The 23,287-nt window shown below is 39.4% G+C and overlaps 1 protein-coding gene across 2 annotated transcripts in view; it reads right to left on the reverse strand.

The window, feature by feature from the left end:
* Positions 1-23,287, reverse strand: part of CDK19 (cyclin dependent kinase 19) — a 170,433-nt gene that overhangs the window by 20,126 nt on the left and 127,020 nt on the right. For both annotated transcript variants that reach the window (XM_047733061.1, XM_047733062.1), the window contains 2 exons: positions 6,049-6,106; positions 1,014-1,145 (listed from right to left, as the gene is read on the reverse strand). In XM_047733061.1, the coding sequence (XP_047589017.1) occupies positions 1,014-1,145; positions 6,049-6,106 (190 nt within the window). The remainder of the gene's footprint in view (positions 1-1,013; positions 1,146-6,048; positions 6,107-23,287) is intronic.

Here is a 23,287-nt window from a genome sequence, read left to right on the forward strand (position 1 = left end):
TACCTTTGTCGTTCTTTGCATGCCATCAGGCTTTTTATAAATTTAACAGAGAGGCTTGTGCTCATCTATTTTTCATAATTTTAAAGTGCCTTAATTCAATAGAACTTAACCAGAGCAGCTAAACATAGTAAAAAATGATACTAGTCTAATACGAGTAAATGGAAAATTCAACAAAAGGGAAATTTCAAGAAATACAACCTGGCAGATTTCGGTACCTTATAGAACTAGCCCATCACAGTGAGAGAACTATCTACCCTTCTCTGTCCTCTCTTTTTAACCTCATTTAAAGAAATCTCAAGGTTTGAGGAGAGCTCGCTCTTCCTGACTTCCCCCAGTTCATAGCTGGGCCCTCCCGCGGACACTGGAGTGATCAGGTAGCAAAATCCCCGCTGTCACTGTTCGGAAGCAGACTTTAAATCCTACAGAGGGTGTGTTTGTAACAGGTTTTCTTACTCCATTTTTTCACTTAGTGAAATGGCAAGATGCTGAGCACAGCTAATGCACCCAGACTCTATTTCCTGCTGTAATGGGGAAACCGCCATTCTGATAACAGTAATGGCAGGAGAGAAATATTAGTCGCATTATTTCTTGTTGAGGGAAGGACTGACTGATTTTTCCCCAGACAGAAGGGGTTCTCTTCCACACCACACTCTGCCTGGTTTCTGTTTTTCCTTCTGTGGAGAAAACAATTCTAAACCTCTCTCCAGTTCTTCTGATCAATGGCAGGTAAGTGCAAAATAAAATTAGCGCATTATCATCTCCATAGCAACTCAACAGGATCAGATAACTCTATTCTCTAACAGAAAATACTTTCTTCTTTTTAAAGAACCATTTCTCCTATAAAGTTAAAAATCCTAATCTACCAGAAAATAATATCTAGGAATACGGAAAACAATGGGACTTTTGAAAGAAGTATAAAAGTGGTTTTTACAAAGCAGCTTCGTTATTATTATACCATTTGGTGTTCATGATAATTCGATGCTACGACAGTACATCATTTTAGACTAACTTACCAATGGCCTTTGTGTAATGCCTTGCACCAAGCAGAAGTTCAGGAGCCCGATACCAAAAAGTCACAACTACTGGATCCAAATCTGCCAGTGGCTTTAGAGGAGAATTGAATAATCTGGCAAAACCCATGTCAGCTAAAAAAATGGAAAAATTAAGATAAAACTCAGTTTGGCATGCTACTAGAACCATGCAAGGTTGAGGACAATAGCCACTAGCCTTATAAAAACAATCCTTTTCCTCCCTTTTCAACCAGGGGTCTGCACCAGGCACCAGATCCCCCCTTCGGAGGTAGGTATTACTACTGTGCCTATTTTACTGAAAAGGAAACTTGGGCTTAAAGATAGTCTGACTTGCCCAAGGTCATAGAGCTAGTAAATGACACAGAGTCATAATGAGACTCCAGGTCTGACTTCAGACCCCTGGCTTTCAGAAACATTGCAATAATCTTAAATTATTTTATAAAATCGAAATAGTCTACAAGTTTCCAGGATTAATTACGACCCCTGTATGCCTGTGCATCTAAAGACTGACTGTATCTTAGTTTGGTGTGAGCTGGAGTTGTCTCATGGGCACATGAGAGCCAATGTGCACACATTTCTTCCCAATTCTGAATTCACTGATGTCATGCTGGTGACTGGAAATTGGCTATGATGGAATATCTGCATCCTGAAAAACAGCAAATGCTACAAACTGGGACTTTTTAACCTCAGAGAGTCACTGCTGTATAATTACCAGCACTTCATAAACATGTTTCCAAGAACATTCCATAGAATATGTAAGACATAATTTGTTATAATCCAGGATTTAACAAAGGTCTCTATCAAAGCTAATGGATTTAGATTAGAGATGTACACAAGTAGTAAAAAGAATAGTTATTACTATAGTAAGTTCCTGGAGACTATCTAATTTTCTTAATATTTCATAAAAAACAAATACCTTTTATCTATCAAGCACTTCAGAGTTTAAAGATGGTTTTCACATATATCATCTATCACTTCATCTGATCCTCATACAAATGCTGGCTTAGTAAGTATTTTGTTCACCACCTCTGAGATGAAGTTCTAAAGCCCATGGCAGTGAAATGACTTGTCCCAGGTCACAGGGATAGACAGTAAAAACGTACTCAAACCATGTTATAATTTAGCACCTATATTCTTAATCATTGATCTGACATCCAACAGACACGCCCATGTCACAAAGGTAAAATCATGAGAACAAAAGACCTCTATGACTTGAAATACATAATACACACAGTATATTTTGATTGCATAAGGAATAATGTACATTCTTTAATAGCACATTAAGGTTTCAACTATAGAAATCATTTAATCTAAAACTAACATGCTATGATATACATGACAATTTTAACTTAGAGTGATTTTGTTTTTTTTGGAGTTTTAATAGTTTACAAGGCTTTCTGAAAATGCTTTGGAGAACACAGGTCATAAAACAGAAAGCTATCCAAGGAAGACTGTGCTAATGCCTGCTCTTTCTTAACTAAATTGTCCTAGAGCAAACAAAAACATTCAAAATCATTCTACCAATATTACGCCTACTTAAAGCACCGCCTTATGTATTTAATAGATGCTGATTGTTACTGATGGCAAAGTTATATGAAAAGCACGTATTTTTAAGTAAAAGCTGTATTTCTCCCCTTATTCTCTATCTTCTTAGTTTTATATAAGCCTCATCGATTCGCTGTCAGATGAAATTAAGTCCAAAGGAAACAATAAGCATTTTTCGAAAATAATTTTTGTTTATCATTTGGACTTTAAAGGAGTTTCAAACCCTTTCTCAAATAATCAGTACTTTAGGGGTGCCTGGGTGGCTCAGTGGGTTAAGCCTCTGCCTGCAGCTCAGGTCATGGTCTCAGGGTCCTGGGATCAAGCCCCACATCGGGCTCTCTACTCAGCAGGGAGCCTGCTTCCCCCCCCACCCCGCCTACCTGTGATCTCTGTGTATCAAATAAATAAAATCTTAAAAAAATAATAATAATTAGTACTTTAGACATAAGTAACCAGCCCAAACATTATTACTAACAGTTGCTTCCCTAAAATTAGATATGAGTGAAACTGTCCAATTCAATGGACTGCAGAAATAACATTCTGGTGTGAATGCTAATTAGATAGTATCAAATGAAGGAGAAAAACAGGAAAAGGCAGTGTCTACCACTAAGGGACTTACAGGAGGCTGAGGTGACAAAATACACGGAGGAGATAAAAACAAAAAAGGGTAAGGGCTGTAAAGCTAAAGGCGAGTTGCCATGGCTTCTACTAGACTCAATGTCCTTTGACGGGAGGGCTCACGTCTCCTTCCTGGCTTTAACTGGAACAGTGTTTGGCAAACCTCTGCAGCGCTGAGTCCCACACTGAACGTGGGACTTGAGCTGTATTTCTAAAGGGTGAGCCACTGTGAGCAGTAAAGGGAGCAAGCAAGCATTTCAGGTGAGGCCTGAAGTCTTTAGGCTGCTGGGGCAGGGGCAGCTCAGGTGCAGCAAAGGGCCCCATGCATTTTCCATTGCACTTTTCAAGTCCTTTTCAAAAAAGGACTATATTAAAATGTTAAGCATAGGCATCCATTTCTAAATAAAATTTAGAAACAATTAAATCAACCAGATTGTTGACTGGACTGTTGGCATTGCTTATTGCTTATTTTAACCCTGACTTTATCCCTAATCTTGGATAGAATTACAATCCTAAAACTCTTAACAGGAGGGCAACTGATGGGCCTGGCTGGAGTACAGAATTTATGCTGAGGAGAACTAGAGAACCCTAGGAGTGGTGAGAAGACAGCAAGTGCGGTGGATGAGGATAAACGAGACAACTGATACAAACAAGGGAGAGTACGGGATGGTGATGATGAATTTGGTTTGAAACAAAGGAGGAGAGGTTGCCAGCAACAAATAAAAGTAAAGATAATATCAAAGTAAGGATTTCGGCTAGGGTGAGAGAAGAGAATCTGAGATTCAGATTGTAAAATGATTTGTAGAGAATCCATGATTTTAAGGGCACAACTTAGCAGTTCCTTAAAGAAGTAATTGTAGAGGGAGGCCATGCCCCAAGCCAGTGCCTAGGGGATCTTGAAACAAAGGCTAATAGGAGTAAAAACGAATAATAAATAAAGTGCAGAAGAAAGAGCAAAAAGAGTAAATAGAAAAATAGAATTCTGTGATGCCACAGACCAAGGGAAAAGACAGTCCTGAAGTCAGACTAGTCAGAGGAAGGAATGACTAAGGCAATACAGGAAAATGGTGACTCACTATGGGCCACTGGCTCTGGTGAGACAGAGGTCATAGGTGACTGTTGGGAGAGCAGTTTTGACAGAGGGATGGAATTAGAGGACAGATTATAACAAATTAGGGTGAGTGGAACCCATGGGTGAACACTGTGTGTTCTAGAAGTAGAGAAACAAGGGGGAGAAAAATGAACACATGGTAGAGAAAACACAATGGATATGAGAAGATTTATTCTAGCATTGGGAATAGGGTTATCAATGTTGAAAGGTGACAAGGAGAAACCTGGGAAGCGGAGAGTGGAGACACAGCAGTGTGAGAACTTAACTACAGCAGGAAGATATTTAGAACCTGGGGGTGGGAAGGGGAGGTCACCAGCCTGCACTCAGGAGGGGAGAGTCCTCTGATGGAGACCCTTTCAAAGGCTGACAGAAGTGGTTGGTAAGGGTAGAGCAGACATCTTTGATATGGCTGAGCAGCAGCGCTGGTAGGGAAAGAGACGCCAGCCAGATGTGGAATTCAAGTTCTCAGAGAGGCTGCATAAGCTGCAACCTCTCTAAAGCCAGCTCCCTTACTCGCTCACATCCACCAGGCGGGGGGGTTGAGTAAAGTAAGTGAGGTAACATGTCTTGGCATTTACTACTGGATGGTGAACTGTCTACGTCACTGTCCCTCACAGGGAAGGCTACCATCACTACCCTTTCCCTTTCACCAATGTCTAGCAAAAGGTAAGGACTCAAGTACCTATAAGAAAAAAGTGTGAACATGAAACAGGAGCAAGTGAGAAGTGGTGGAAAGGGGGTGGGAGTGGGTATAAGGGGGGAAGGGAAGGAAAGCAGCTACTTGGTTCTTAGTGACCACAGACAATGTTTTTTAGGACTATGAATCTCAGTAAACTCAGTGTAGAGGTATAAAGAAAGGGAAGTTGGTTTAAAACAGCTTTTTCTGGAACTGGGCTAGCAAACTAATTGAAGAAGGAGAAAACCAAGGAGCAGGCAGGCTCGGTTGCAGTAGGACAGGATGGATAGGTAGCAGGTCAAGTTAGCACGATTTCACATCACCCCTAGTATGGTATATTCGAACAGCAAAGAAAGCAGGTTGATGAAACAAAATTTCTTTTAAAATCTTCCTAAAAACCATTGAACATTTAACAAATGTAATTTCTATTTAAAAAAAATCAGAATAAAGCATTTTTTTAGCTCATTTTTTTCCCCAATATGTCATGGGTATGAATGATGCCAATTTCTTTTAGAACAACCTTCAGGGTTGCAAAGGAAATTTTAATATATAGATAGGATTCCTGCTGGTGCCTTAACCTAAGACCACCACCAAGTAAGAGTCTATAACGATATGTATTCATTTGGAAAAAATATGTTGGTACCTGGCCCAGGGATGCAGGGGGCGGGGGACAGGTATCTGGGAAGATGTGTGTATTAGGTCAGGTGGCAGAGGCATTCAGGAAAAGAACACTGGTGAAGGTGAGACAAAAGCAAGACTTAGCAGATTATGTTTAGGGTAATGTGCAGAACAGTAATCACAGCATAAACACAAGCTTAGGTACTGTATGGGCATGAAGTTTTCGTTTTGGGCTTGCTTGACTGAGCTTAGAATCACAGAACCTTCTTTGGGGAATAAACTTAAGGAGTTTTATAAATTAGTTCTCTACATTCCCCAACATATTTCCTAAAAATATGATGAGGAAGTCATGTGAAAATTAGCTACTTAAACAAGAGTCTTAAAAGGGGGACACCACCATTGCAGCCGCTTCAGTTTCTTAACAAATTATTTTAGAAATAATTACCTACCTATTTTGACTCTCCCCCTTTCAGGACCTTCTCCCATTACTAGGATATTTGCTGGTTTCTAGAAATAAAAATAGAGCATTCAAATTACTATGTTTATTCTTTTGACATGCTCTAAAATGGAAAGAAGTTCTTAAAATAGGAAAATACCATTTCTATATTTGCATCAAAATCATAAGAGAATATTAAGTACCCTCTATATAAAAGCATTTGACATACTTGAAGTTAGCACTGAACTTCTATAAACATCGCTGCTTTGAAAACATCTTATTTTCAAAATTATATCATACAACTAATTATAAAGAAATTGAAGCTATCATTTCTGTTTACTCCGTGGAAGTACCAAGTAATAATAATTTTTTTAAAAACCTACAAAGATTATAAATTGCTACCCATAACAGAGAGTTTTTGTGGTTGAAAATTTTTATGTAAAATTTCCACCCACAACATCACTGCCTTCATTTAAATGATTCAAATGGAATATTCCTTGCTCAATATTTCTAAACTACTAGAGGGAAGCATGATCAACATTCATGAGACTCCATTAAAATCTGTATGCAAAGTGAGAAATTCCAAATAGAATTTCAAGATGTAGGAAAATAAAAACCAGGGCTAATACAGAGCTATATAAAGAAAAGAATGAGCTGCAAATGTATCCACCGTTTTTTAAGTCATCCTCATTTGTAAATCTTTGGAAACAGAGGAACTGTGGAAACAGGCTTTTGGGCAAGTCAGTCTCCTCTGAGAAAATTTATGATTTTCTCATAGGGAGAAAATTTATGATTCATTCATTCAATCAATGAATATATTTTTAGCATCTTCTAGGGAGAAAAAAAATATTAACAATTAAAAGGAAACACAAGCGCAATGATGAACCAAATTTCTAACCTCCAAATGCTCATTACATAAGTAGAAAGAAAAAACAAGAGCTCTGTATCTTAAAAGCTAATGTCATTTATGAGTTACAGACAGAAGTGAGGTCTTGGGTTAGAGGTTAAACCAGATTACTTTAAATCCCCTCCAATTTGCTGGCTCTTTTCGAAGTTTCAATGAAAACAATAAGCACTTAAAAAAAAAAAAAAAAAACAAAACAGCTCAAAGTCGGAAGTGACTAACCAGAGTTTCCATTGTTGAAGGAAATATTCATTGGAGGTGAGGGCAAGGGTGCTTTCCATTATCCAGATCCTGAAAAATGAACAGGAACTAGCATGGTAGAGTAGAAAGGCAAAAAAAGGATAGGAGGTGAAAAAGGCTATGAATGAGGTAGGCTTAGGAGACAGTAACCTGGACAGAACTCTGGACAGAAACCAAAGGACTCATGTTGGGGGTAGTAAAGTGAACCTAGACTTGGGACAGTTCTAAATGCCAGCTGAAGTAATCCGACCTTTATGTGACAGGCGTGAGGTGATAGGAAAGGGGGTATTATCAGAACTAGGCTATGTCCAAGGTCTTCTCGGCTGAAACCGAGTAGAGGGTGTGGAGCTGAGGAGTAACACTGTGAAGGAGAAATTAGCAGGACTTTGCATCTAGTTGAAGTCAGAAGACTAAGACAAAGGGTGATAAAAAAATTTTCAGCAAGGTTTTCAGTTTCTGCAACTGGAAGCATGATGGTGCCTTTATTATGGAAAAGCCATGAGAGGTCCTGGTTAGGGAGGGGAAAACAATGTGAGATGCCCAAGTCCCACTAGCCAGGGGAATGGAAATAGGAAGGTTTGGATTTGAAAGTCACTGTCACTGGAGTATGATGACTGAAGACGACATGAGACAAAATTAGTTTATCACAGCCAAAATAGAAAATAGCACTCGATGAAACCCAAACCCGCAAGGTTCAAGTTTGACAACAACTTATCAACGATCCATTATAGATAAAACACAGTACTGCAGACTTTCTGGGAAGAAAGAAAAATAAAACGTGACGCTCTTAATTTCAAAGAGCTTTCAAATCTAGTAGGGAAAGACAGACAAACTGCTTTTTAGAATATCAGGCAGGTTACAAAAAGTACCAAAATAAACCAAAAGTAAGTAGAAGTAAAAAGATAATGGTACGGGCAGAAATCTATGAACAAGACGGTGTTTATGAAGCCTCTAGGACAACTACTTCAAGAGAAGAGAAGGTACAAATAAACATTACAAATTACAGGAGTGGCCATAAAAACAGGTCCAATGGAGGTTAAAAGGATAAAAGAACCCCACAAAGAACTTTATATCGACTAATTTTAAAATGTGTACAAAACAGACCAAATGAAGAAAATGTAACAAACAAATTGACTCAAAATGAATTATAAAAGCTTAAGAAACCAATATGTGCTAAATAAATTTAAAGTTAAAAATCTTCCTACCAAGAAAACACTGGACCTCAAATCATCACAAAAGCAAGTTCTCCAAATTTTCGATGAACAGATTGTTCAATCTATTCAAACATTTGCAGAGAATAGAAAAAGAGGGAATGCTCCCATTACATTCTAGAAGGCCAATATAATCTTGGTAGAAAACCCAAAGTATGAGAAAGAAAAATTTCAGGCCAACTTCATAAATATAAATACAAAAATACTCATGACTATAGATATAAAAATATTAAACAAAATATTGTTAAGTCAAAAGCTACTAACAGGAATTCCAGGATGGCTTAATGTGAGAAAACCTATATATGTCCTTCACCCTATTAGCATATTAAAAAAGAAAAATAATATAATTATCTTGATAGAGGCTCAAAAAGCACTTGACAAAACACCCATTCGTGATAAAAATCTCTCAGCAAGTTAGACTAGAAAAGTACCTCCTTAACCTGATAATGGGTATGTATCAAAAACTAAGAAGAAGCATGGGAAGCATTCCCTTTAAAATTGGGACTAATGCAGAGATACCTACCATCACCACTTCCAAAATCAACATCACAATGTAAGTCTAGTGCTATAAAGCATTAATTAAAAGAATATGGATTGGAAAGGCAGTAACAAAATTATTCTCTGAGGATGATATAATTATTTACATAAAAAATTAAAAGTATTTACATACAAATTATTAGCAATAGTAAGAGAGTTTAGTAGGATGTTTGTCTAACTGAACAATATGAAAAAGCCAACCGTATTTCTATATATCAGCAAAAAAAAAAAAAAAAAAAAGGTAGGAGGGGCGCCTGGGTGTGTCTGTGGGTTAAAGCCTCTGCTTTTGTCCCAGGGTCCTGGTGTCGAGCCCCACATCAGGCTCTCTGCTCAGTAGGGAGCCTGCTTCCCCCGCTCTTTCTCTGCCCGCCTCTCTGCCTACTTGTGATCTCTGTCAAATAAATAAATAAAATCTTAAAAAAAAAAAAAAAGGTAGGAAATAAAATTTTTGAAAGGGAGCACTTCTATAGTAATAAAAAACTATAAGGTTCCTAAGAATAAATACACTAAAGGAGGTACAAGATTTTTATACAGAAAATCTTGAAACTCGTTCTTAAATGATATTAGTAAGTCCTAAGTAAATTAAGAGGCCAGCTTATAGATAAGAGGACTCCATAAAGACATCAATTTTCCCCATACTTATCTGTAAATTCAATGCAATTTCAATTCTAATTCCATCTAAGGGGTGTGTGTGTGTGTGTGTGTGTGTGTGTAAACATGAAAACTGATTTTAAAATGCGGAAAATAAAATGTAGGATTAAGAGCAAAGACCTAAGGTTGGCCAAGACAGTCATGAAGTGCTAGAGGAAACAGGATATCACAATTTATTTTAAAGCCAGCGACTAAGACGGTGTTATACTGGTAGAGAGAGAAAGAGAGACATATAGATCAATGGGATAGAATGGAGAGCCCAGACAGAACCATGATACTGGGAGAAGAGGAACTTCAGGTCAGTGAGGAAAGGGGAACAATTTATTAAATGGTATTGGCACAACAGGTCATCCAAGTGGGGAAAAAATAAATAAAATGAAAGCTCACCTCATACCACACACACAATTTCAGGCAGATTAAGGATTTAAACATGAAAAACAAAATTTTAAAACTGTTGGAGGGTAAGAGAGAATATCTTTCTGACATAGGAAAGAAAGATATTTCTTTCATGTAGGAAAGAATTCCTTAAACAAGATTAAAAAAATAATCATAAAAGAAAAGACTGATAAATCTGGCTATTAAAAATAACTTTCGGGGGCGCCTGGGTGGCTCAGTGGGTTAGGCCTCTGCTTTCAGTTTGGGTCATGGTCTCGGGGTCCTGGGATTGAGCCCTACATCAGGCTCTCTGCTTGGTGGAGAATCTGCTTCCCCCTCTCTCTCTGCCTGCCTCTACCTACTTGTGATCTCTCTCTCTCTGTCAAATAAATAAATAAAATCTAATAAATAAATAAATAAAAATAAAAATAAATAACTTCCATGGTGCCTGGGTGGTTCAGTGGGTTAAGCCTCTGCCTTCAGCTCAGGTCACGATCCCGGGGTCCTGGGATCAAGCCCCGCATTGGGCTCTCTGCTCAGTGGGGAGCCTGCTTCCCCCTCTCTCTCTGCTGCCTCTCTGCCTACTTGTGATCTCTGTCAAATAAATAAAATCTTTAAAAAATTTAAAAAATAACTTTTAACCATCAAAAATAAAGAAAATAAAAAAACAAAGCACAAACTGCCAGAAGTATTTGCAATACACATCAGTAACAAAAATTTTGTGTCCAGAATAAAGAACTCCCACAAGTCAATATAAAAACAACCTAATAGAAAAATAAGCAAAATATCCGAACAGGCATTTAACAAAAGAAGAAATATTTTACCCGTAAGCATATGAAGATGCTCAACCTCATCAATCACGAGGGAAATGCAATTAAAATCACAGTGAGATACCATTTTACACCTAATATATGGGTTAAAAATTAAGAACTATTGAGTAGGAAGCGGGTCAGGGGGAACTCCAATACATTGTTGGTAAGAGAATAACTTGGTACAACTTCTTTGGAAAGCAATTTGGCATCATCCTGCAAACCTGAACAATTACATACCCTTTGACTCAGTAATTCCATTTTTAGATACACCAGAGAATGTTCATAGCAGCATAGATTGTAACACACACACACACAAAAAATCTGGACACAACCCAAATTTCTAGCTAATAGAAAAATGGAGAAATTAATTTTGGTAGAATCATACAATGAATTTTAAAATAGCAGTGAAAATTTGGCAGTTACTAATAAGGTAAAAAAAAAAAGTCTGAATCTTGGAAGCATAATGTTGAGTAAAAAAAGCAAGTTTAGAAGACTATATACAGCAGAATGCCATTTTCATAAACCTTAAAAACCAAGCAAAGCTAAAGAATATACTGTACAGGAACACATACAAACGGGATAAACCTATTTTTAAAAAAGGAGTGAATAATGGATTCAAAACTTAGGATATTTGTTAACGTCTTCAGGAGACAGGAGGTTGGGATGGGGGGAAGCATAAACAGAAGCAAGCTATCAGTAATGTCCCAGTTATTGGGGTAAGTGACAAGTTCTCAACTGTTATGCTTTTGTAAGGTACATAACGTTCCAAATACTCTTTTGTATATATCATAGATTAGGACGATAATGAAGAGAAAAAACAAAGCGAGGAATGGGGATATGCATTGCTGGGAGGGTGTCATTTTCAAGAGTAATAAGCACTATTTAAAATGGCTCAGAGAATGCCTCCTTTTGAGAAGGGAACTTTTGGGATAAGACCTGAAGAAAGTAGAGTAATAAGCTGCTGTAATCTAAGGGAAGAGCCGTCTAGGTAGAGGGAAGGGGAAACTGAATGGTTAGAGACAGGAGCTTGCCTGGTGAACTAGAGACCTGCTAGGGAGAACAGTGGGCATCAGGAAGCACAGGATAAGGCATTGATGATTCTAGAAAAATCTGGAAAGCCAACAGAAGGCTTGCTTGCTGTTCCTGATGGTTCTGCTTTTGGCACAAGTCATCGGAATACCAGAATTCGGTAAGTTCTTGAGCACCGTCTGGTACATGCTCTGAGAGTAGGTGAGGGCTCCCACAAGATTTGCAGAAGGGCAAGGTCATGGTGTAGAGCAGTGAGGAGAAGCCTTGGTGAGCTTGCAGGCTGGCTAACTGGAGAAAGAGCGAAGAGGTCAATGTGGCTGGAGTCAATGAGACAGTAGGAGAGTTAGCACAGGAGAACCAGTGGAGAGATACAGTGAAGCTTATCAGTCATACAGAATGACACAGGAACTTGGAAAGACAAGGTTTTACATGACTAGAATTCACATCATTCTATTCTATATTACCTTTTGTCCTACCCATAATTCTCATAGGTTGTATAATATGGATTTTGCCATTTTGCCAAATCTCTGATTGAAGGATATGGAGAGACTATCACTTTCTATAACACATATTTCTATAATGTTTGACTATGTATTTTTTGGTATACATTAGAGAAACAGTTTTTATTATTTTTTTAAAGATTTCATTTATTTGACAGACAGAGATCACAAGTAGGTGGAGAGGCAGGCAGGGAGAGAGAGAAAGAGAGGAGGAAGCAGGGTCCCTGCTGAGCAGAGAGCCTGATGTGGGGCTTGATTCCAGGACCCTGAGATCATGACCTGAGCCAAAGGCAGAGGCTTAACCCACTGAGCCACACAGGTGCCCTGAGAAACAGTATTTTTTAATAAAAAAATAAATAATGCTGAGAGAAATAAAAGGTGCTTTGAGGAAAACAAGCAAATGGAAAACCCTGTGAAGGAGCAACTAAGGTAAGAAAATAGCATTAGGGTTCTAGAAGCTAAGAGAGTTTGAAAAGGAAGAGGTGGTCTTTAGGTGCAATAGAATGAAAGATGGGAAGAGACAACTTCTGCCCATTTACAGACACCATAAATGAGACCCTAATAAGCAGAAAGAAGGTAAAGGCAGAATGAGAGTATACTGTTGAAGGCCTTAGTAAGAATAGACTCTCCGGGATATAAAAATTCTTCGGGGGTCTGGCTGGCTCAGTCAGAAGGGCATGCAACTCTTGATCTTGGAGTCATGAGTTCAAGCCCCACATTGGGTACAAAGATTACTTAAATTAATAAAACTTAAAAATTATCAAATTATCAAATAAACCACCTTACATACCCTTTGCTACATTATTTGTAATTCCTAAATTTTGAGCTTAAACCTTTCAAAATAAATCTGTAAGATAAAAACACAAAGTATGTGATGTGGAAGCAAAGCTGCTTCACATAAGAAATGAAAATATATTATGAGCCTTCGAATGGGAGAAAAGCAGGAAGCTGGTCTCCGATCACTGCCAGCTAACTCTCAGAAGTTTGTGCAGTCATGCTCTATAGAAACAGAGAATATGAGCACCACAATGGAATGAGGTTACAGAGAGAGACAGAGAAAAGAGGATTCTAGCTGGTACCGAAGTTTGTGAGGAATACCTTTTATAGAAGATACTTGAAGCCTATGGAAGCTCTAAGTGTGGAGTCCCCCCGTAGAGTGTGAGCTGAGGGCAGAGGCAATGACGTGGTTGCGGGGAGCAGTGGCTATAAGTTCTTTTGTACAACCTAAGAAAGGAACCCAGGGCTTGGCAGTATCCACGGAGAAGGACTGCCATAGTCAAGTTAAGACCCAGAATTGCACAGGAAGTCATTTTTAAATACATACCCCTTAACTGGGATTACATGCCCCCCCCAGAACAAGTAAATAAATATTCAGGTCACAAGATATGTGATTCTTTCAAAATAACAATGATAACAACAAAATAAATATTATAAGCATCATTAAAATGCATTTACATTTTCAAAGCATTTTCATATCAATCATTTCCTTGAAATACTCAAGGGGCTCCAGGTCTGGGGCAAGTCTCAGAGCCTCCACCTGATCCTCAAGGTTCCAAACCAAGTCACATTTACAGATATTATGCTTCATTTTCAAAAGACTAACTTTAATAGTGATTACTTTAAGTGAAAGTATATGCTTTAAAAAAAAAAAATTAAGCCAACTGCAACTCAAGCGCACGCACCCACACCCACGCACAACCTGAAAGAACGAAGAGAGGATACCAAAGTTGTTCTGACCTACTTACATCCCAATTAACACAGACTACGCTTTACTAAAACTCCTCTTACTGTGAACACAAAATGCCAGCTGTGAAAGAAAGTGATACTGCTGGGTTTGCACACTTTTGTTACCATAGCAACAGCAGAAATGGCAGGAGTTGGATGTCCCGCATTTAAGTTATCAGCAATAAAATCGGATAGACAAATCAAGGCTACAGGGTTCGTTTCGGTTAAATTGTACTTTAAAGGCAAAAGTCAGGGAGATCATGTGACAATGTGATTACTTAGAAACTATTCTCGAAATAATCAGCATTTTAGCAAAATTTGGCTAATTCTGAAGTTACATGCAGGATGCTTTGCATGTACTTTGGATTTGCTTTCTCCTTCTATAGAATCAATTTTCTCCCCACAGGTTTAAATTTATTTTAGTTAATTGGCACCTCATAAAAGAACAGCCTAAAGATACACAATTATCCTTTACTATATTTTCTTTGTACTCCCCACCCCAGGACATTTGCAACAAAAAATATGAAGCCACAAGATGACTCTTACCAGGACCAATAAAGAAGATAGGAAAACACAAACACAATTGTCTACAATCCTGAATAATAGGGACAAAACCAATCAGAGTATCAGTCAGGCTCATTTCTGAACAATGAATACCGCGGGCTTCATATGGATGGCTAGAACTATTCTTTTACTTCAATATACTAGTGGCACCACTCTCCTTACATTTGATATGGAAGTACATTCCCGGGAGAAAACCTTCCATTTATGTTCTTTATACCGTTTTCCATTGTTCACCCTGAACAAGAAAGATTCTGTGTTGTAACAAATTGCGCAAAGAATGAGTGAGATATATGTGCTTTGTTTCCTTAGCAAAGACAACAGTCATTTGCTAAGAGCCTCGGTTTATCATAACTGTTTATGCCTTAAAATAACCTTCTTGATAGTATAAAAAAAGCAATACCTGCTTTTTCTAACTGAAAGAAATACGAAGATTTCGCTTTTACAAAAAAAGGTGAGAAGCGAAGATCGTGACCAGCTTTGTTGCACAGGAGCCCTCGTGGTGGCCGTGGGTCCCGCGCAGGGAGAACGGCTTGCCAACTCCTTTCCCCACGCAGCACTCAGCATCAACCTGCCATCGCTTGCAACTATAAGCATCTGGGCTTTCTCTGGATTTATTGTGTGTATCTGGTAGCAAGATGTGTCCTAAGGTATCAGAAATGCCTGAGGGAGGTTATTTCTTGGGCCTAGGAAAGCTCAAAAACGTCCATAAAAATTAATGGTTACCATTTCTTTACTCCATTTCAGCCTACAAAAGATTTCATAGGAACACTCTACTTTGGGATACTGGTAAAAACCCATAGAGGTTTTTTAAAAAATCCCAATTTTAGTTTATTTTAGAGTTTTGGCAACCATGCATATGCTAATGACACTCAAATCTATAACCACAGGTCTCTAAACGTCGATATAGCTTAGAGTTAGGTCAATGGTAGGTTGGCTGTCTCCAAAGTCATCTCCACTTGTTCAGATTTTTTACTGCCTCTTTTTCTGGTATTCTTTTCTCAGTCAACAAAAGCAGAAGTCTGAACACCCTGTCCTTTATCCCTCAAATCAAAATCTCAGATCTGATTATCTCACTTTCTAAATATTCAGCTACTATTTCCGCTCCTGTCTACCTTGATTACCTCTGCCAGGTCTTCGTCACCTCACCACCACCTGATTATGTATCTGCCATCCCGGCACCCTCACACCAATTCTCCAAATCCCTGTCTGAGTGGTCTCTCTTAAGCAAAAACCTGACCAGCTCGGCTCCAAGCGGTCACAGGTGAAGTCCACACTTCTGAACATGATGGTGAAGAATCACCACAGTCAGGTCCTTACTCTTCCTTTCTGCTTCATCGTTCACTACTTCTCGCTTCGTTCCAATGATACCAACATGCTTGCAGTTTCTTACCCCATTCTCTTACTCCTGCTGTCTCCTCTACCTGGAATGCTGCCCTGCGTCTCTCCCCTTTCATTTTATAAATTTCTATCCCTCCATTAGAGTCAGCTCAGTGTGAGTCCTCTCAGACCACTCCCATCCCAAATGGTCAGACATCCTCCTGTGTTCACTACCTTACGCATAGCAGATTCCGTGACTATTTCTCATAATGTCTTTTTTTTTTTTTTAAAGATTTTATTTATTTATTTATTTGAGAGAGAGAGCACGTGCATGGGTGAGTGGGGGGAAAGTAGAGGAAGAGGAAGAAGCAGATTCCTGCTTGAGACAGGAGCCCAACACAGAGCTGGATCCCAGGACCTGGAGATCAAGACCTGAGCCGAAGGCAGACACTTAACCAACCCAGGCCCCTCCATCATGTTTTTAAGCCTTGTTGTTATGTGATGATCCATCTGTGTTTCTTCCCCACCCTGCCTTCACTGAGGGAGGGGACTGTATTTCATTTATCTGCGTAGTCCCAGCGCCCAGCATAATTCCTGGTACATATTAGAAGATCAAAATCTGTCTGTAAAGCAAATATTCTGAGTCTGTAAGCCACCACTTCCCCCACAGAAATTCAGTTATAAATGAACCATCTACTTACAATGACAATTAGGTTCCATAGTTCTATAAGCGTCCCACTTTAGCTATATTGTGGGTGAAACAGGCCTTTGTATTCAAAGAACCTAACCACTGTTCGAACTGCTGTTTCTAAGCAAAAATGCCTTCCCAGTTCAAAATTATTTATCTACAACGAGATGCAGGCTATCTGTAGCTCAGGAGCCGTCTGCAATATCAAATGCTGTGATTCATTTCATTTTGCCTTAAAATGGTCTGGAGGCATCTGTAATAGGTTAATCTGAATAACCTCTGTTCATCAAACCTTGGTGTTCACAGTAAACAATGCCTGCCAACCCAGCCAGCACAACAGTTAACAATGCACTTCTTTGTTTTTGCCTTTTAGGAGTGGTTACAGGCCTGGACAGCAGAGATAAGGTTTTCTTTTCTCTAACAAGAACCAATAAAAAGCAGCCATTATGAAAAGCTTAAGGCAAGACAAACAACAGGTATCTAGAAGACTACTTAGCTAACTGCAAGGTCACTAAGAGTACAATCAAGATAAATCCTACATTGATGGCAATGCCAGGACTAATGCTGCAAAGACACTCAGATGCTATCCTTCTCATTAACGAGTACAGTCTGTCCTCACAGGAGCCATGCCGGTAGGAAGAAGTTTTCTATGTACATCTGTGGCATTCATATTTAAATCAAATAATTCAGTCTTACTCTCATGAGACACTAAGAATGGCAAAGGCCCCGCTCCTCGCTCCGTTTCTCCGCCATGGTGGTATGTGCAGTTGACTGTTCCTGGCCGTGTCTTCTCACCAGACTTTCAGGATCAAGCGCTTCCTAGCCGCGGAGCAAAAGCGGAGTCGTCCCACGCCCCATGGCATTTGGATGAAAACTGGTGATAAAATCTGGTGCAGCTCCAAGAGTAGACATGAGAGAAGAGCCAAGCTGGGTCTAGAAGGGACGGCACATGAGACAGCACGTGCTCACGCTGCACGCAGGTCACGTGTTCACGCTGCACGCAGGTCACGTGCTCACGCTGCACGCAGGTCACGTGCTCCCATCCTCTCACTCTGTAAACATCACGCCTACCTCACAATAGACATGTTTTATAGGGGAGGGTGGATGACTGTTCTCTGCTGGTTCAGCAATAAATAGGGGCAGCCTTTGGTTTGGGGGGGGAAAAAAGGTCAGAGGTAGAAATTATGAAACTGAGCCCTCTCTTGTGACTCATGAAGGCACGCAGGTGAAAGACCTACGGCCTTACCCAAGTCCTATGTCTCCCTGACACTGGCAGACCCAGGCAGGATCAGAACTCAAGTCTCTCAGAAATGCACCACAGACTGGGGTTATGAGAACAAAACCACATCTGGAAAATGTACAACACTTGATTTATGGCCCTCACCTCTAGAAGCCTTCTACTAAGATGAGTGCTTAGTTGAGAATATGGTCACCCAAAATAATCATCATATGCAGTCTCCCAATGAAATAAATCAGCAGTCCGTGCATGTCAGATCCCCTTTTGATGAAAACACCATCACTCTCAATGAGGGATCCTGAATGACCCCAGAGTGCTAGTCACATAGGATGCCTGTGGTAGTGATTACCTTGGTATACACATTTGTCCAAAGTGATCAATTTCTAACTAAAATGGATACACGTTATTATTTGTGAATGTTACCTCAGTAATACTAATTTAATGAAATAAGATACCTGAAATGATGCTTCAGTTTTAAACACAGGCCTCAAAGTGTTGGGGCTCCTGTCTGTAGCTCTTGGTTCTTAACCAGTCCCTTCCATTCCTGCCACTGTGGAACATATCTTGACTATTGCCTCTCGGCGACTTTGGAGTTAGTTTGGCAAACCACTCTCTAGATACACGTGTTTATCAGTACAAGCTACTAAAACTTCACGTAGAAGTCAGGGATCATCACAGGAGCCTGTCCATGAGCTGAACCTGAAGAGGTCTCAACCCCTATGAAGTGGGCCCTCTTGGAAGTGTGATTCTTAGTGTGTATCACCTGTCTATGGAACAGATGGTGCAGCATTTCACTCCAGCTCACACCGACAGATGTGTAGGACTGTGCAGAAAGCTCCTGTGACTGGGGTATGGGTGTGCATGACAGAAAAACCAGTCATGCCCCCCCCCAAAAAAAAAAATCACAGCCCGGAGGTGCTTGGGTAGCTCAGCCGGCCAAATGTCCAACTCTTGATTTTAGCTCAGGTTATGATCTCAGGGTTGTGAGATCGAGCCCCATGTCCGGCTCCATGCTAGGCATGGAACCTGCTTAATATTCTCTCTCTCTCTCCCTCTGCCCCCTACCCTACTCATACACACTCTAAAAAAAAAAAAAAAAAAGAAAGAAAAGACAATCAGAGCCCATATCTAGAAAACACCTCAATAATACTTTCTCACATTTTAAGGTATCCAGAGCACCCTAAGAAACATTATCTCGCCTCGTCTTCATAAGGCCTTACGTACAGGCAGAATGGGAGTCACTGCACAGGGGAGACATCACTACCATCAAAGGCCTTCGGGCTGTAGACATGAATTGCTAAGCTACAGACTCTCGAGGACCCAGCCCCAAGAACCAAAGTTCACCAGCAGGATCCCCAATATGACTCACCAGCATGACAAGATCTGCAATCGTCCAAAGTCACCTAAAATCGCAAGTCAGAAAATAACCAAGCCATATTTTCCTTTTTCATTGTTAGCTCTGCATTCTAAAAGAAATTACGGTGATTAAGTCATATTAAAATAAATGCTACTTTCTGCCATAATTCTTCAAAGTAGCATGTTAACTTAATAAACCAAATAAAAAATAATAAAAGAAAGTCATTCAATCAGCATGATCATTAGAAGGAAAAGTAAGTTATTTGAGGCTCTTACTCATTTTGATTTCACTTAAGCAACTGTTTTTAACTGATATTTTTAAATATGAAGACTCGGCAAAAAATATTAGCACTGTTTAAATATAAACAGGGTGAAACACAGTTTACTTTTTTTTTTTTTTTTTAAAGAATAACACCAGGAAGCATGTTCACATGTTTCTAATAGGGCTCTACACTGTAAAGCAGAAGGGGCTAGAGTTTTAGGCTAACGGAATTATGGCAAAGAACGCAGTTAAAAGAAAGGGCATCCTTGGATTACTGATGGGATCCAGAAGCTTCTACAGAGGGAAATTAGGAGGAATTCAGGAATTCTTGTGCTAAGACTGGGAGACCAACAATTGTACAAAGTACCTATCATTATTCTCATTTTATAAATGAGTAAGCTAGGGCTTACCGATCAAGATTAGCTATCTTAGAAATAAATTTTTTTAAGTCTAAGATCTCAAAGTTCCCATTTCATAAAAACTAAGCAAGGCTAAACTCTAAAACATTACTAAAATTCTTCAAAATGCCAGCATGATAGCTGCAATGAGATTTTAAGGGGGTTCATTGTGGTATAAAACATTCACCTTGTCAAGCCCTGTTTAGCACAGACAAAATTAAAAGACTTGATGTATCTCCTTGTCAGACAAGGTATGAAGAGAAGCTGTGCTGCATACAGAGATTTCTAGAAAATTCTCCAACCACCGAGCACTTATTTTAATCAAACCTTCACAAAGATGAACAGTACAATACTTCTTCTCCAGCTGAGTGGAAACAGAGGCCATCTTTTACTTTTGTACATTGGTCTTTCATACAGCAATGTTCCTAAGTGCCTTCAAATGCTCTCTCTTAGTTAAAGGACTATAGTATTTCATGCCTCCACATGGTGTCCTTTTACTGCTTCTCAGCCACCTATTACAACTCAGCAGCACTACCAAATTTTGGTACTGGGAAATTTAAATTTTTCTTTGCATTTTTGCCTTCATTTGACACAAATGCATGAAAAATAGAAATAAGAAAGTAGTAGTGATAAGCATAGGCCTCAGACTGTATAACAAAGATGGGATCTCTAGGTACATTCAAAGTGAAGAAATCCTGGATCTCAGTTGAACACATCATCCAGATTTAAACAGACTAGACCTGTGCTTCAATAATGGGGAATGGAATGGAGGGGACAGGAGAGGAGGCGAAATGTAAGGAATATATACCAAATGCTCAAAACAAATCACTGAAGAATGTTTGTAAAGGGGAAGGGATAACTAGTACATTATAATATCTTTTAGCTCTTTAGAACCAGAACTATCCCCAAACTCTTGCTACTCAAGCCACTTTTCAACATGGAGAAAACGATATATGAAAGAAGGGACTTCCTGCACTTTCTTATGTTTCCACTAAATAAACAGAGTAGTAACAGGATCCAAATACCATGTAAAAGACTCTTAGAGAATAGCACAGAGGACATTGGGAGAAAGAAGGGGAAAATGAAGCGGGGATATCGGAGGGGGAGATGAACCATGAGAGACTGTGGATTCCAAGAAACAAACTGAGGGTTTCAGAGGGGTGGGGGTAGGAGGATTGGTGAGCCTGGTGATGGGTATTAAGGAGGGCACAGATTGCATGGAACACTGGGTGTTATATGCAAACAATGAATCAGGGAACATTACATCAAAAACTAATGATATACTGTATGGTCACTAACATAACATAACATAACATAACATAACATAACATAACATAACTAATATAAAAGCCTTAGAGGTCATGGTAAGCAGCATTGGACATGGTTCCCAATATACACTCCCCCCCAACACCGCCACACAGCACACACACCCTTGTGTAATCACTCCCCCCCATCCCGAGTGTGGGCTGCACAGATGACTTCTAGTGAACAAGAGACGGCAACAGTAATGGGATGTCCCTTCCATGATTCACTAACAGAACACTATGACTTCCGTCTTGCTAACACACACTCTCTTGCCTTTTTGTTGGCTCACTCTGGTGAAGAAAACTGCCATGTGCAGAAGCCTACAAGGCAAAGAACCAAGGGAAGCCTCCACCTATCAGCTCATGAGGAAATGAATCCTGCCAACAACCACATGGACAAGATGCTTCCCAGTCGAGGCTTGAGATGATGGCAATCTTTTTTTTTTTTAAAGATTTTATTATTTATTTGAGAGAGAGACAGTGAGAGAGAGCATGAGCGAGGAGAAGGTCAGAGGGAGAACCAGACTCCCCATGGAGCTGGGAGCCCGATGCGGGACTCGATTCCGGGACTCCAGGATCATGACCTGAGCCGAAGGCAGTCGTCCAACCAACTGAGCCACCCAGGCGTCCCTGATGGCAATCTTTTAAGGAGACTCTGAAACAAAGGATCCAAATAAGCCACACGGAGATTCCTGAACCACAGAAGCTGTGAGATGATAAATGTTGTTTAAACATATTTAAAGCAACTAAGTTTGGGGCAATTTGTCATACAGCAGTCGGTAACTGATACAGACTTAAAACATACACAGCCAACAGGTCATAAACAATCAAAAATGCTGTTGAAAATCAAGTATTCTGCCTGAACAAGCTGGTGTCACAAGGAAAAAAGTACCAAACCAAAACTATATAGCTCTCTGTCAGTTAGTATGACAAAGTATCCAGAGTCATATATTACACATTTCTCTGTAGCTAGAATATATATGATACCATTTTCTTTAATCAACTGAACTATATCTGACTCTAAGTATTGGCAAGCTTATTATAATTATTATTATTATTATTACTATTAACCTCTAATAGAACAAATAAGTCGTTAAGTCTGTAACCGAAGTGACTTTTTGACAATCCTAAAATATTTAGTAGATGTTAACCAATAACTAAACTCAAAAGATTACTGGATACAAAATTATCTTCTCCTACAACTAGATCTTACAAAATTTCCATGTACCATGTTTGCAGATAATATAGTTACTTGTGTCCATAGACTTCAAAAGAGTACAAATTCACCCACTACTGTGAATGATAACTACCATTCAAACCCGAAGTTACAGAGTTTTAGGATGGGGCGCCCACAAATATTTTTTTAAGATTTTATTTATTTATTTGGCAGACAGAGATCACAAGTAGGCAGAGAGGCAGGCAGAGAGAGAGGGGGAAGCAGGCTCCCTGCAGAGCAGAGAGCTCGATGCGGGACTCCATCCCAGGACCCTGAGATCATGACCTGAGCTGAAGGCAGAGGCTTTAACCCACTGAGCCACCCAGGTGCCTCCACAAATATTTTTTAAAAGACAGAGCAGGTCAGGTCCCTGGGGGGGTTTACTTAGATCTTTCATTCCGTAAAGACATAGCCTTTATCATGTGTTAGGTACTGAGATATGAAAGTGACAGAGATAGTTTAACTTAGAGTCAGTTTATGCCACTGATCCAGTAGCAATACTGAGAACTAAGGAGCCATAAATCCTAACCACACTATAACTTAGCTAGTATTTCCTCTCTTTGATAAAGAATAATAAGCAATTGCCAGATGCTTTGCTGAAATGCAATTCAAGTAACTTAAAACACAAACAATACACCAACACTAGGAATATAAAAATTAGTAAGATATGATCCTTGCTCCCCAGAAGCTCATAATTTTGAAAAAGGGATAAACTGTATCTTGGCATCCTTCCAGCCTACCAGAATAGTCATCTAATAAAAGTGAGTCATCCTATATTTCATCTTCTTACTCTTAGCTATATCCTGCTGTAAAATTAAAATACATCTTTCTTCCCTTGGTGTTTACAAGTTCCAAATATTTATAGACTCATGTCTCTACTTCGCTGTCTCTCAGCCAAGATGAATATCTTTAGCTCCTCTCCTCCT

Source organism: Lutra lutra, chromosome 6, assembly GCF_902655055.1.
Source record: "Lutra lutra chromosome 6, mLutLut1.2, whole genome shotgun sequence".
In the NCBI taxonomy this organism is placed as follows: Eukaryota; Metazoa; Chordata; class Mammalia; order Carnivora; family Mustelidae; genus Lutra; species Lutra lutra.